The sequence below is a fragment of the Mya arenaria genome, chromosome 14, assembly GCF_026914265.1.
Source record: "Mya arenaria isolate MELC-2E11 chromosome 14, ASM2691426v1".
Taxonomy (NCBI): domain Eukaryota; kingdom Metazoa; phylum Mollusca; class Bivalvia; order Myida; family Myidae; genus Mya; species Mya arenaria.
Window position 1 is genome coordinate 51,753,007 of NC_069135.1, and position 15,066 is coordinate 51,768,072.

Below are 15,066 nucleotides of genomic sequence, written 5' to 3' on the forward strand. Positions count from 1 at the left end.
ACAAGGAAATTAAAGGACTTTTTCCGAAAATACAAGCACTTTTCAAACAGTTTTAAAGGCAATGTAAAAACTCAAGTTATTTGTTTTTTGAGTTAATTACAAATTTAAGCATTTTTCACTAAGCATCCTTAAAATCAAGTTCTTCCTGTGTGAACCCTGCTACAAAGCTGACCTTTAAATGACCTTTAAATGTGCACTTTGCTTCATCACAGAATGGAAATAGATTGGGTCCACCTATATTGCCACGCACAGTTCACATTCCATTAAAGCTGCACTCTCTCAGATACTTATGGAAAAATTGGTTCATTCCAAAAGTTGTCAAAACGGTCAATCTGTGAGAGTGGAGCTTTAAATCTAAGAAGGTAAGCTGAAGTTGTTAAAACGGTCAATCTGTGAAAGTGGAGCTTTAAATCTAAGAAGGTAAGCTGAAGTTGTTAAAACAGTCAAATTTGTGAGAGTGGAGCTTTAAAACTAAGAAGATAAGCTGAAGCATATTGTATAAGGTAAGATTGCAGAATTGCAATAATTTGATTGGTTAATAGTCATTTTTGGATAAATATTGACCAATCAGTATACTTTTTGGCTAACTACAACCATTTAAACCAAAAGATTAATCACTTATAAAACAATTTGCTGCAGATTGAAATCATGTACCTTAGGTATTGGGTAGTGGCAGTTATATCAATATGGTTGCAAATGAAATAATTTTTAGTAGTACATGCGATAATTAAAGTTTTGGCAATGTTTCATTGGGAATAAGTTTGAAAAAAAAATGGGAACAGTCTTAAATAATGATAAACAGATACTTTGTAATACAATCATACAAATATTTAAATTAACTTAAGTATATGTAAATTGCCATCTTTCTTTTAATTGTGACTTTAGAAACTTTCGTTTAAAGCATGTTTCAATTATGTTGCAAATACTGGTGGTTAAGCCAACTGGGCTGGTATTCATTAAAGATCTAAAGTCCTTGTCTCAAATGACTTATAAAGGACTCGCTGATATTTTTGTAAAAGGCAATGTTTTGTATGACAAAATAAAGTGTGGCAAATCATTAGGAGTGTTATAACTAAGATACTGACAGCATGAACTTCTTAACAAGTGTTGATATATGCTCAAATATTGTCTAAATAAAGTCAGCAAATTTTCATGGCTTTAGTAACGCGATTCAACAGAAGGCTTCAAGGTCAATTTATCCATATGTTTTTGTACCAGTCGCTATGGGAGTGAGGTTTTCTTGTCAGTTTTCTAACTTTCCTTTACTGTACTGGCGGGGGTTTGCGCCCCAATAAAACCAGAATATTTTTTTTATACTTTTAGTGTATTTACTGCAATTTCAGTATCAAAGAGTAAAATAGTTCCAATATACCTGTGAGTGTTTTCAGATGCATTATCAGGGAAAAAAAGAGGCCAAAACATGAGCAAGTCCCTTTAAGATGTTTTGTGATTACTAACCCAGGGAACTGTTTATAAATAAAGGATTTTAGTCCTAACTTTAATTATCTTATATCTATATAAACGTCACAAATGACAATTCATTGATTGGTCTTATTTCCTTCACTTCGTCCTCATTTTAATTGTTGGCTTAAAGTGAATCCACACAAATATGTAGTTAAATAATGAACCTGTGGCACTAACATAATTTCCATTTACAACTAAAATCTTTGATGAAATAGCCCCAGGTCCCTTCCTTTATTGAAGAGAGGACATTAAATTCGCTAACTATCAATAAAACATGAAGAAATGCCCAAAAAAGTTTCATAAACACTTAACCACTATTGAAGCCAGAATTACGGGCCTTGCTTTACATGTGTGTGTAGTCTCAGGCAACATGTGTACCAAGTTTCATGACTATCATTTTTGAGTTATGGCTCAAAATTAAAGTTTTGCGCAAGAACATAGAGGACAATGATACCGAGGCCATAACAATAACTTAGCTTTTTGTACGATACGGACCCAATCAGTATGTTATGTAACGAGCCAGTGAGAAATTATTGATTAATTAATTAATAATCATGTTATATTGTTTATTACTAGTCATGTGAATGATTTAATGTTCTTTGTAAAACCTGATATATATGCAGGACAGTCTTTGTACCATATCGCATATACAAATAATATTTTTGGGCGGATTTAGCCGCCACTAGAGTGCAATGAGTTTTTTCTTTGAATAACAAACAGGCTAAAAATCACAGTAAATTGAATTAATGACAATGCAATTACATTCAACCAAACTAAGCAGATAAAATGTTATTATCAAAATTTGGCAATCAATGCTTGAAAAACAGGTTTCAAAAGAATTAGGAATGAAATACAGTATCAATATTGTAGTTCTATCGCCTAACAAGCACGATTTTTATATATTCGATTTCAAAATGTGATTTAAAATTAAACATCAGGCCAATAAAAATTAATTGCTAGATTTGTATCCATTTTTTTTTTAAACTGAAGCGCGGGTAAACATTTTATTTTGTATTTTTCTTAGATGACTGTATCACCGTCAAATATGTGTTCATGCTCTTTTTTATTGCATAATTAACCATAAACACATGTTAACACATGTTTCTGGACAAACCAAGAACACCATCATACTAAAATCACCCATTTTATATGTGAATGTTTACATCGACACCAGCTGGTATGAAAAAATGCCATTCCCAGACAGGATCACACAGCTTCGCAAAAACAGACCCTGGTTCAACATTTTTATTCGAGTCAATAAAATTTAAGGGGCTGCAGGAAAATGAGGGGGCGGGCGGGGATGAAAATCTAGCAATGAATTTATATTGGCCTAAAATTCTCAACAATATTAAAAGCATCATTTTGTAGCAAATACTTTGATTTGATGCTTAGTCACAATGAGTACTGTTTAACAATTATTAACAAAAGTGTAGCACAATGTATCAAAATTAAATAACAACGTCCAAATATAATTCCTAGCAGCTTTCTTGTCTCGAGACCTTTCCTCGGCAAACTGGACATGTTCCCGACTGCAACAGAAAGCAAAAGAATAAAATATTCAGTAAGAGTACCATTGCTTTTAGTTTAAACTTTTTTCATTTCACAAAGATTGTTAAACAACTCATTACAATATTAAATTAATCACTCTCTCGGGTGAATAATGCTATGCAAGAATGTGATGTGTGGGAAACCTGAATACCCATAGGAAACCCACTTGTCGAGCTTGGTGACCACCAACCAAACTCACATGTGCTGATGCCAGGAATGGAACCTAGGTTGCCTAGGTGAAAAGTAAATGTGCTAACCCCTGCGCTAACCAGATAACCATTGCTATGAACTATAAAATTAAAAACATTGCTTTTAACCAAAGAACTTCATTGTACACATTGCTTTTAACCAAAGAACTTCATTGTACACATTGCTTTTAACCAAAGAACTTCATTATATACATTGCTTTTAACCAAAGAACTTCATTGTTCACATTGCTTTTAACCAAAGAACTTCATGATACATTGCTTTTAACCAAAGAACTTCATTATATACATTGCTTTTAACCAAAGAACTTCATTATATACATTGCTTTTAACCAAAGAACTTCATTATATACATTGCTTTTAACCAAAGAACTTATATATATACATTGCTTTTAACCAAAGAACTTCATTATATACACTGCTTTTAACCAAAGAACTTCAATGTACACATTGCTTTTAACCAAAGAATTTTAATGTACACATTGCTTTTAACCAAATAACTTCATTGTACACATTGCTTTTAACCATAAAACTTTATGGTACACATTGCTTTTAACCATAAAACTGCATTATAAGTGGGGTATTTCATGTGATATTAACTGTTAACCATTTGCAGTCCCTAGGTTATGACCAGTACTAATCATCAACGAAACTCCAGGCGGAAAAAAAACTCCCGATCCTTTGATTCAAAGTCCAATGGCTAAACACTCTACCATCATCAACATGATTCTTACCTTACTAAGCCAGGCCTGTATACAGATGGGATGAAAGATGTGTTGGCACGGCAACTGGGTCATGATCTCCTCCAGTTCACACGGGCACAGACAGATGGAGCAAGATTGGTGGTGGTCTGTAAATAGATGTACAAACTGTTTGTATAGGGATGTCAACGCAAAAAAAAAAAACATTTTAAATTTGAGTTTTTTCGCCAAAAAAGAGAAAATCAGCTGATATAAGCTGAAATTAGAGATCCCTATTACACTATATACAAAAAAATCATTTTTTGTATCAATTAGAAAAAAGGCAAAAATTAAATTTTTTGAGTTTTCTGGCCAAAAACGAGGCTATCAGCTGAATATTGGTATCCCTGTTTGTACTATTGATGATATAAACCCTAGATTATTGGATAGTTTTTTGAAGGAGTTGACAGGATATTAAATATATGTATCCATATTCAGACAATACAGTTTACCGTATGAAATAAATCTCCTAGCAATATCGATGAAGGAATACTTAGGAAAATGAATCAAGCCATCGTCATGGCAGGGGTAATTTCTAGGTTGCTCACATTCTCATTAAATGAAACAAAAAACAACAACCTTGAATAACACAAATTGGGAGTGCCTACTTTTTGGAATATGAATTTCGTAAAAAAAAATACATTTCAAGGTCCAAAACTCTGTTGTTTATACTGCGATCTTCCTTACGATCATACTCATTCTAGAAAGTAAGCCAATACACATTGTGAACAAGTTTCATAAAGATTGGATAACAAAATTGCTTATGTTAGAGAGTGGAAATAAGTGAGATAGAGCTGATGATGACAATAACGTTGACTACATGAGTTCTATACGTCTGCCATGCCACATAGGTGACCAAATAACCCCACACCTACCAATAAGTTGTTGTGTCAAAGTGACAGTAGGTAGCATATCTATGACGATACTTGGAGCTGGGGGTGTGGCCTGGTCTGCTAGCAACTCGGGCTGTACAGATAACATCTGTTGTATAACATCCTGAAAATAGTATAGGATTACGTTAATACAATTTATTATTTATGCATCATTTAATTGCATGCAATTCACATTGCAAAATACTTTTGTCCATATTCCATCTCATGCAACACAGGCCATCTTTCAGTCCTCATGACGTCACAATATAATAAGAATCGTTGCGTGATGTTAAAATGACGTCATAAAACAAAACGGGTGTCATGAATATGCATTTTATAATGTAATAACGTGTCATTTTAAGTGATTTTAACCAGTGAAGCGTTTTGATCTAAGAGGTGTTGTCTTTGACTCTCATTTATTTTTGCAGATTTTGATATAACTCGCTTAGTGCCCCGTGAAATCTGAGCAGGCAAAATTGCAACAATACAACAATTCGCATCTGCCAACATTGCAGCAAAAGTTGTCAACATAATTGCATTTTTATATATATATATATATATATATATATATATATATATATATATATATATATATATATATATATATATATATATATATATATATATATATATATATATATTATTCATACACAAATATACTGGTAGAATTTTAGTTACCGTGCTAAAAAATCTCAATGTAATAGATTGCAAAATAACCTTTAATATGGCAGGATTAGGGTTTTTATCAATAATCAGCCAGTAAATTTCATTATACAATAATAGTCATACCATTATCTAAATGAAATATGCTCAGGATAATAATCCAATATCAAACAATATCACGCCTCCAACATAAATAACAATGCCATTGGTCTAGGACTGGTCACGCGGTGACCTCATTTTTTTCCAAATTGGGTCACCAAATCGTACAAAAATGGAGTCTATTTCCAGATGCGGATGAATATTTCTATGAATAAATGAAACACAACAGGGTTAGTAGTTAGTAGGCGCAGGAAACCATATTTGTGTTCGAGGTTCGCAGTCACCTGATATGGTTTCCTTTGCACCGTACATCCCATATCTGGTCACCTACTAACCCTGTATCTTATATTATATCATTACCTCTAACATGACAGAGAGTGGGGTGTTATCAATATCGAGCCAATCTAGTTCATTGTATGGCCTCTCCATTAGCAGGTAATCATAGTCATCCATGTACATCCGCCTGTAAAAACACAAATTTTGAATTAAGACCATCCTTAAATATATAAAATACCTATCAAGGTTACATAAGGTTACAGCAGTAAAAAGGAACATTGCATCAGATAAATACAACACAATTTCTCGACCCAAAACAAGATGGTGGACGTCTCGAAAATAATCACACGGTAAGATCTCGGAATGAAATTGCCCTGCTTGTGTTAGTGTGAGATGATCGCTTTAGGTACAGGAGGGAGTTTATAGGTCTGTGACAGTGTCAAGTTTTTTTCCCATTTCTTCTACAGTTGGCGTCAGTAGCCAAAAGATGCATACAAAAAACATGGGAAAAAACATCAACAAAAACTACCTAACAACCCACTACCGAAACTGTGGGTAGGGTAGTCGCAAACAAACAATTCTTTAATTATGGCCTAAGAATATATAGAGGAAATAACACTGTTAGGCTGTTATTCCATGAATCTGTGTGCTCTTTACACGGAGGAAGTATTTCGTGTCATTAATGTCACAAACTCAAAATTTGAAGTGGTTACAGAGAAATAGATCATACCGGTATATATTATTTGGGCACCCATCGAATTGCATAATTCCCTGATATTTAGCAACGGTTTTTGCTTTTATTGTCGATATACTCATTCATTGATTGATCGTACAGAATTGGACATTCTCTGAACAATTCAATATATTTTTCCATAATATCTGGGTTTCTTAGTGGTGCCACGTCCACAAATGACCTTCGCATGTATGAGAAATTGCTCACTTCACGGATGCAAACAGACTGAGGACGCGCAACAGAATTATGGAATAGCGACAAGGGGTTTTCACTTGGTCAAATTTTGGGTAGGCTGAACACATATGTGGAGTGCACTGAATAGTCATTGAATACCAGCCTAAAGCTTAAGATATTTGGAGAAATTAGGAAAATGCTGTATTGTTACATTTCAATACATGTTTTAAGCAACAAATTTAAAGACGCTAAATAACAAATCTGCCCACCTAAGCTGGTCAGAATCAAAGCTACTATCAGCTGATGTTGGTGCCTGTACATCAAGTTCACCATGCGCCATCTCCATAGCGCCTGAAAGGTCATAGGTTGACCTTTCCAAAAGGTCAAGGGTCAAGGGCTGAGTAAGGTCAATCTGGCTTGACCTGCAATAAAGGAAAACATATTGATGTCTTAAAATGCCTTTTTCAAATATATATATATATGAAATTCCCAAAAATAAAACTCATCCAATGGATTGTTATAAACAACAAATACATCATTTGACACTTAAAATAAACTATACTGTATAAATGCTGATCTAGCATAAATATTACATTTTTTTTTGAAAAGCAATGTTGTTGTTTTTTTGTTATTTTCATGGACATTTCATTTATTCAAACAGTAAGTTCAAATTATATACAGAAAAGCAATGTTATTTCACAGGACATTTGAACGTTTTTGTCAGAGGAATGATCCTGTAAAATGCAGTAAATTATACCATAATTGTTTTACTGACCTATGACCGTGTTGCCGTAGTAACTGACAATGTTCGCATTCACATTCAAATTCATCATCAGCGTCCAAACTGGAATCAGAGGACGGCATTGTCAGCCAAGACCTTGTATCAGCGCCCTCTGTTGGCGTGGAAGAACTGTCGTCCTAATGGAAAAACACACCAAATTTAAGCAAAATGTCGTCATACAAAAAATGGCGTCATTGATTCTTATATACCAGCCCTTGGTGGAAATATGTTTCGTTTTTCAGTGAAACAAGCTAAAATAAGTGAAAACAGTGAAGTTCTATTTTACTAAACCAGTGTGTGTATACCATGTGTTAAATTATGTCATAAATGCTACGTCGGAAGGCAATATTTTGCTTAGTATTACCTCAATTCCTGATCTGATCCCCATTTCGCTATCATTGTCTCTGCTCCCTCGTCTACTTCCCGCTCGACCTCTAAGCGTCAAATGAATCGAGGATGGTCTCCCTTCTGTAGTGCTTGTTTCTGAATTGTCTCCCCTGGCTCTGCAGCGCTGTAGAATCTGCTCCACATATTTTTGGTCCAAATCTTCGTCCGATTCTCGACTGTCATGACTGTCTTCCTCAAGCGGAACAAAATTTCCGTCTGACGGCGATGAAAGGCTAGACAATCTTGCATCAGGCAGCCAAATATCACTACTCCTTGACCTACGCAAACAAAATGACCTACTTGATGGTCTATTTGAGTTTTCATGACTAGAAATATCTAACAATCTATCACAGTATCTTTGATTAGATTCGCTTTCATTTCCAAACTCTCCTGAATCCGTAAAAGGTTCATCAATGTCTTTAACTAAGTCTAACAAACCAGAACATATTTCAACACTTTGAGAGTTATTCCTGCTTTCCCTCACATGGAATGGATCGTTAAGAGATGTCTCAAAATTTAGCCTTTCTAACACATCTTGTTGCTCATGTGTTTGGCTATTATCATTATTTCTTATTGTCGATAATGCAAACAACCTTCCATTTAAATTATCGTAACATTCTTCCTCATCATCTTGTGTCTCATTTGCCCAATGATCCAGCCTTTTTTTCCAACTTTCATCCTTTTCTTCACTTTTTTTCTTTGTTTTACTTTTTGAACTTGGGGCTCCATTCGACTTTTGCTTCGAAACAGTTTGACTGGTTCCAGGATGTTCATCTTCTTGACTGGTTTGTGTCTGTCGTCTGAATCGTTCTGGGAGGTAAGGGAGAGCATATTGTAAACCGGCTACAATATTTGAAGTGGTGCTTGTGAGTTGTCTATCTTGAACTGGAGAATCTGAAATTGTTGTTTTGAATATCACACATGGCAAAATCAGACTTTCGATTGAGGCTTCATTATTTATCTCCAACAAAACCTGCCGTAATAATTCCAGAATTTTAACAAGCTCGTAAGAATTTCACAAATGAAGGACTTGTGCTAATTTCCATTGCAGCAATAAGTCAACTAATAAGTAATCCAAAAATGAAATATTAAGCATATATGTTGGCAATTTTTACTTGAAAATGTTAAGTCTTGCACAGGTAAATCCAAGTTAAATTTGCATGAGGCCTAAAAGAAGAAATACATTTGGTTCGGGCTACCTGACCCAACCTTCGAAATAGGCACCGACCCTACAGTTTGAATAGTGCTTTTCAATATGTAGTTTTAAACTTTGAATGCTTAATACAGAAGATTACTTTAACACAATTCTCCAATGATGAAAACAACATTCTTATAAAAAGCCTCATATTTTTTTTTAAAAATGCCAACCTAGTACCTACCCAACCTATTTTTGAAAAGGATGTAACCCTAACCAAACCATTTTTTTAAGGCCTGAGCAACTTAGCTTCAGAGGCCACTGTGAGAGAAGTTCTGGGTCTGAAATCAACTCCATACTGGTCAAATACTTTATTACACAAACTTAAAGCTGCACTCTCACAGATTAAACGTTTTGACAATTTTTTTATTTTCTGTCTTGGAACAAGCCAATTTAAGGGAAATCCATGGAAACCAGTTATATAAGAATGCTGACAAAAAATAGATCGCAGATTTTTTATTTTATATTTAAGTTAAAAAATTGATGTTTTATGTAACGGTTAAAGCCATAAAACATTAATTTTCGAACCAAAATATGAAATATGAAAATCTACGATCTGAGTTTTTGTTAGCAAACTAATATCATTGGTTTGAAGATATTTATGCAAAAACTTGCTCTTACCAAGACAAAAAATAAAAAAAATGTTGTAAAAAATGGCATATCGGTGAGAGTGCAGCATCAATCTATTATCTATGGCCAGGCTTGATGCTTGGTGCATTAATCTTGATTTTTACAATAAATAATTGAATAATTAAAGATTGAGCAAGTAATTATGAATATTTTACAGAATTATTTCAAATAGATTATTCAACAGTATTATAAACGTACTACGAACCTTATTTATATACATTTTACAGAACAATTAAAAATTTATAATTATATGGCATAATTAATAAACAACAAACCGTGGGCTTGTCTTGTCCTTCTTGGTCTCCTAACAACTTCATCATACTCCGGATCTGGAACAATATTTAATAATTTATTTAGGAATTGATCACATTTTGTCTTGCATTTATGCTGTAGGATGCAGTATGTCATGTGAGCAAAAGCAGTTCTCTAAAAGATTGACAAATTTCAGATTTTTCAGATTCAAATCTTCTTTTGGTTAATTTGGTCAACTCCATACTACCCCAATACATATCAAGGAATATATTATCAACTATCGAGAAAGATTGTTCCTCAAAACTAAATAAAACATGAACTTCGAAACTTTTTAATTTTTGACCTTCCCCACACCCTGAACACCCTAAGTGGCTATGCCACTCAACTTCACACAAGTAATATAAATTTTGGTGCTCATTTGGTGAAATATATTATGATCTTACCTTGAAAAAACAACAACAATATATGTATATAAAAGTTGAAGTTGAATTTTCAGTATGTAACATTATTAAGTATTCAACTGTCTACATGAAAATCATTTTTGTTTTCTTTAATATTACGAGAGAAAAAGTTCAATTAAATCGGATTCAGTACCCATTAACCTCATAATAATACATGTATCACACAATCAATATAAACTGAACCCTCATGTATTTAATTCAACAATTTTACAATTTTGTATTAGAATTTTCTTACCAAAAACCAGCTCATAATCTTCATCACTCGAAACTTTGGTTTCTTTCCTCAACCTTAGAGGACTGCAGGATGATGTCTTATCTTTGTTTTTTACCTTCTTACTTTTCTCCTTTGAGCTCGACTTTTTTTCTTTTTTATTACATGACGGAAAAGCTCTACTTTTCTTTTTGGCGCATATAGGAGGTTTAGAGGTTGAATTATTACACTGCGTATTATTAGTACTACTCAAGACCGATTTTATTGGGCTTTTGCCAGGAAAGCTTCTAGGAGTTGGTGACTCTGATGTTGAACCAGAATCCAGTCTTGAACCGGAATCCTGTCTAAGACCAAAGTCAGTATATGATGTGTTTGATTCATATGCACTTGATGAATCAAAACTTTTGGAAACTTTTAACCTTAATGAGTCTAGTTTCTCTTCAATAGTTCTTGTATCTTTTTTGAACCCCATCCTCTCCAGGAATGATTTTGAACGTGGAATTCCTTTAGAAGTGCCTTCGGAACTTGCAGACTTTAATTGCACTTTTTTACTGACATGCTTGTTGGAAGGTTTGGAACTGTGTACCAAACGTTTTCCCTTTTCTACTTGTCTCTCATTTTTAAACCGTAGTTTCTCTGTGAAATACTTCCTTAATGCCTGCCCAGACTTTTTCCATCTTTCTTTAGCTGACAAATATTCTTGTTCTGTAGATAAAACTAGATCTTTATATTTAGCATCCATCATTTCAAAGTCATTTTTTTTAACTGAATCTTTATTGTCCACTTTCCTGTTATTATACATATCATCATCAACAAGATAATCTTGTACCCTGCTGACACCATGGTAACCATTCAAAGGTGGGCTTTGTTCCAGGGATTGAGGTTGTCCATTCTGTATATTTATTTTGTCATCATGTGATTTCTTTGACTTTGTTTTTTTACTACCACTTGGAAGTTTAGGTTTGGCTCCACCAAACTCATCTCCCATTTTGTAATCAGTCCTGCAAGACAGAAAACAGTTAATATTTTGTGACGATTTTAGCAAAAAAGTCCTGTGGAAGAAAATGTGACATTTACATGTTTAGCGAAATACATGTGCCTCAGAAGCAGAGAATCATAGTGGCTCAACTTGTTGCAATTAGCTGTGTGATAAAACCTGTCACACGTCTAGGCACTTGCTGATTTTACCCATTTAGAAAATAACAAAATCAATGTGAGCCTAAAAGTCTAGGTTTACAAATGTAGCTATTTTGAAATTTATCTATAAATTGTCCATGATTAAGTTCATTTTTTTTCACGTATAAGAAAATGGTGGCAGGCCCTTTGATAGTGAGGAAATAGCGTTGCTTTGGTAAAAAGGAGAAATTATTATAGTAACATGATTCATATAATGTTCAGACTTGATTTGTGTTTAAGCTATTATTACAAATGGGAAAACATAGCATAAGCTTTTATACGACAGTGACATCATTGTAAGGATGCATAAGAAAGCACCTAAAACTGAACTAGTCAGTAATGTAGAGAATTTGGAACAAAATCGTCTAAGTTGCATGGTTGTCTGTCCGAAATATTTATCCGAAAAATAGACCACATAGCAAAATAAATGTCAGCCGTTTTAATTATTCATTTCATGACTTGCCATGTTTAACATGATAAAAGTTATATTACTGTTCACAATGGTTAAAATTTTACCTCTTGTGAGAGCCAGATAAGTTAATAAACAACAACTAAGTTTGTTTCCTGTATTTGCTCGATTTTTTTCTCGTGAAGAATGCAAATAAGGTTAACATACACTATTAGTTACAGCTGAATCGCTTTCACTCGGGCTCTTTAAAAGAGCTGAATCGTTGTTTCAAATGAAACAATGCAAAACGTCGATAACGGGTGTAATTTATTCCACTTCATACTTTGAACCGAGTGTTCAGAACACAAATAATATTATAATTGCCTGGCATATGGGATAGGAATCGGGGTAAATATGTTCACTAATGTAGGTGTTTTTTAAGCCCAAGGGGCTGGCCTCTTAACTTAGATGGGTGACACTATAATAAACACACACTATACTTAACTTTATTTCGCAAACGAGTTATAAACTCAACTCGCCAGCGGGTACACGTAATCGTACCTACACGTACACGTCCACCGCAACCGGCTCTATTACTTGACTTGATTACATCTGGAAGTAAGAATTGTACGAGGTTAAGAAATATTAATTTTTGACAATCCCTCCTCCACTTTGCCGGATGACAAGAGTCGTCAATCTTGCTCCAGTCCTTTTTTGGAGGACAGTGTTACTTCCGGCATTGTAGACAACATACTATTGTCATTATTGTCATGGGCGACGTAGCGTTTCCCTGATACTTCTATTTTAATCGAATGAAGATGTTGTCCAACGCCGTTCATTTGGAAAGGGGTGTTTCAGAGTTTGCATTGAAATGCTTGCGATATGCGGGCGTTTTTCGTTGGTATTCACTTGCATTTCTCATTTCACCAGCGGGGATTAAAAGGGAAAGCAAACGGTGCCCAAGCTCCTCCCTCACCCCTAGCCCCGCCCCGCCCTTCCTATTAATTCCATAGTTCATATTTCATGTATTGAATAAGGTATACTTAAATACAAAAAATATACCCCACGTTAACCGTGTTTAGAACCTATATATATATATATGAGTCCTTTGACAATTGTTTTTAACTATGGCATACTCGAAACCGGGATTTGATAGTGATAGCTCATTATTGTAGCTGGCTGTTCATGTACATCAATCAAGTGTACCAAAATGTAAAGCACTATTAGAAGGTAACTGTGATCAATAGCGGGTTCATGGAGTAGAGAAGGGGACACAGGTATGAAGAAACGTCGTCCCCCGACAAGTCTGCCTGCTATAAAGTTAAATGAAATCGCTCACGTACGTTGTTATAAATTGCACCCTTTTTTGTACGACGAAATCAAGTGTGGCAATTCATTAGCAGTGTTAAAACTAAGATACTGACGGCTGGAACCATTCTAGAAAATGTTGATATATGCTCAACTGTTGTCTTCAAACACCGCAATCTTTGAATGTAACGCTCTTATCCTTATTTTGTGTGCGAGTCCATGTGGGCGTATGGTTTTGTTGCTAGTTTTCCATTTTACTTGACTCCTCCGGGTTGAGTTCGTTCCCAACTAAAACCAGATTATATATTCATACTTGCAGTGTATTTCTCTGCAATTCAGTATCAGAGGGAAATAATTATTAGATTTTTCAGATGCATGAAAGGGAAAAAGAATGGTGACAAACATGAGCGAGTCCCTTTAAATCTTACATCCACTCCAGGTTATGTTTAACAAAAACTAAAGCATGATATATTGTTCAAGTGTTTATTAATGAACAATTCAAATAAATGCATACTTTATGTCATATATCAATAAACACATGTGTTAAATCGCGTACACATTGGACATGACCTACAATACATACAAACAGCAAAATCAACCATGATGAATTAAAATAAATACAATGGACTTTGTATTTTTACTTCGATGGCAACAAATCAAATATGTTGAAAATATTAACATAATGCAAAATAATGAGTCATGATTATAATATAATACATAGTATTCCGATTTTGATCCCAGTAACAGGAATTTTAACCAGAAACAGATAAATCGTCACCTGAGCACTTTTGACACAGCAAAATTGCAATGTTTATCACAGTTTCTCAATTGGGATGAGGTTCTCTTTCGGGGCCTCAACCGCGGGTGGCGCCGGTGCCTCAATTTGCAGCACCCCGTCCTTGGACAAGGTGGACTTTAGGCTGTTTGGATCAACGTTTTTTGGTAGTGTGTAGTTTCGTGTAAACTCCAAGTGAACTTTCTTGCCCGGGCGGTCCTCCTCGTGCTTCGCGTGCACGTTCAGGACGTTTCCGGTGGTCTTAACTGTGATTTCTTCTGGTTTAAACTTGTCGCAGTTAAAACGAAGCGACAACTTCCGGTTTCCCTCGGGGTCCGTGACGAACGGTTGTGCGACCACGAGCTCCGGAACTTCAGCGTCAAGGTCATGCATCTCACGGCGGAAGCGTTCCAATTCTCGGTCAAATCGGCTTACAGAATCGTCGAATCTGAAATGAGAGTATTACAATGGTAAGATTTAAAAATAAAGTAAAATAAATATAAAGGCTCTATTTAAACCAACATCTTACCTCATGGCCCTCCAATCATCATCAAACAAATGCATCCACTTGGAATACTGGTCCCTCTGACGATCAAAGTAGTCGAGGTCCCGCGTTAACAACGGCACAATTGACCAAGACATTTTTGCTGTTCGGAGTTTTGTAGGTAATCACAAGTTTACTGTTCGACTCGATATCTTTCGCTTTTTTTAATAATGATCGGAGTGG

At 34.8% G+C, this 15,066-nt stretch overlaps 2 protein-coding genes across 2 annotated transcripts; both read right to left on the reverse strand.

Annotated features, from left to right (window-relative positions):
• On the reverse strand, positions 1-12,453 carry LOC128218032 (uncharacterized). The gene is made up of 10 exons (XM_052925544.1): positions 12,385-12,453; positions 10,717-11,693; positions 10,044-10,097; positions 7,921-8,837; positions 7,551-7,693; positions 7,045-7,197; positions 5,953-6,055; positions 4,834-4,954; positions 3,953-4,068; positions 1-2,993 (listed from the first exon to the last, which is right to left on the reverse strand). Exons 2-10 carry the CDS (start codon positions 11,678-11,680, stop codon positions 2,940-2,942), a joined length of 2,625 nt encoding a protein of 874 aa, XP_052781504.1. The 5' UTR covers positions 11,681-11,693; positions 12,385-12,453; the 3' UTR covers positions 1-2,939.
• Positions 12,454-14,033: 1,580 nt separating this feature from the next.
• On the reverse strand, positions 14,034-15,061 carry LOC128218117 (heat shock protein 27-like). Its single transcript, XM_052925666.1, has 2 exons — positions 14,869-15,061; positions 14,034-14,787 (listed from the first exon to the last, which is right to left on the reverse strand). Exons 1-2 carry the CDS (start codon positions 14,979-14,981, stop codon positions 14,379-14,381), a joined length of 522 nt encoding a protein of 173 aa, XP_052781626.1. The 5' UTR covers positions 14,982-15,061; the 3' UTR covers positions 14,034-14,378.
• Between the last annotated feature and the right edge of the window lie 5 nt (positions 15,062-15,066).

Excerpts from the sequence above, each read along its gene's own strand:
- LOC128218117 (XM_052925666.1), bottom strand. The coding sequence starts at position 14,981 with ATGTCTTGGTCAATTGTGCCGTTGTTAACGCGGGACCTCGACTACTTT. Across the intron at positions 14,788-14,868 it reads GATGATTGGAGGGCCATGAG|ATTCGACGATTCTGTAAGCC; the intron begins GTAAGATGTTGG and ends CTCTCATTTCAG.
- LOC128218032 (XM_052925544.1), bottom strand. The coding sequence starts at position 11,680 with ATGGGAGATGAGTTTGGTGGAGCCAAACCTAAACTTCCAAGTGGTAGT. Across the intron at positions 7,198-7,550 it reads CTACGGCAACACGGTCATAG|GTCAAGCCAGATTGACCTTA; the intron begins GTCAGTAAAACA and ends CCTTTATTGCAG. Across the intron at positions 2,994-3,952 it reads TACAGGCCTGGCTTAGTAAG|TCGGGAACATGTCCAGTTTG; the intron begins GTAAGAATCATG and ends TTTCTGTTGCAG.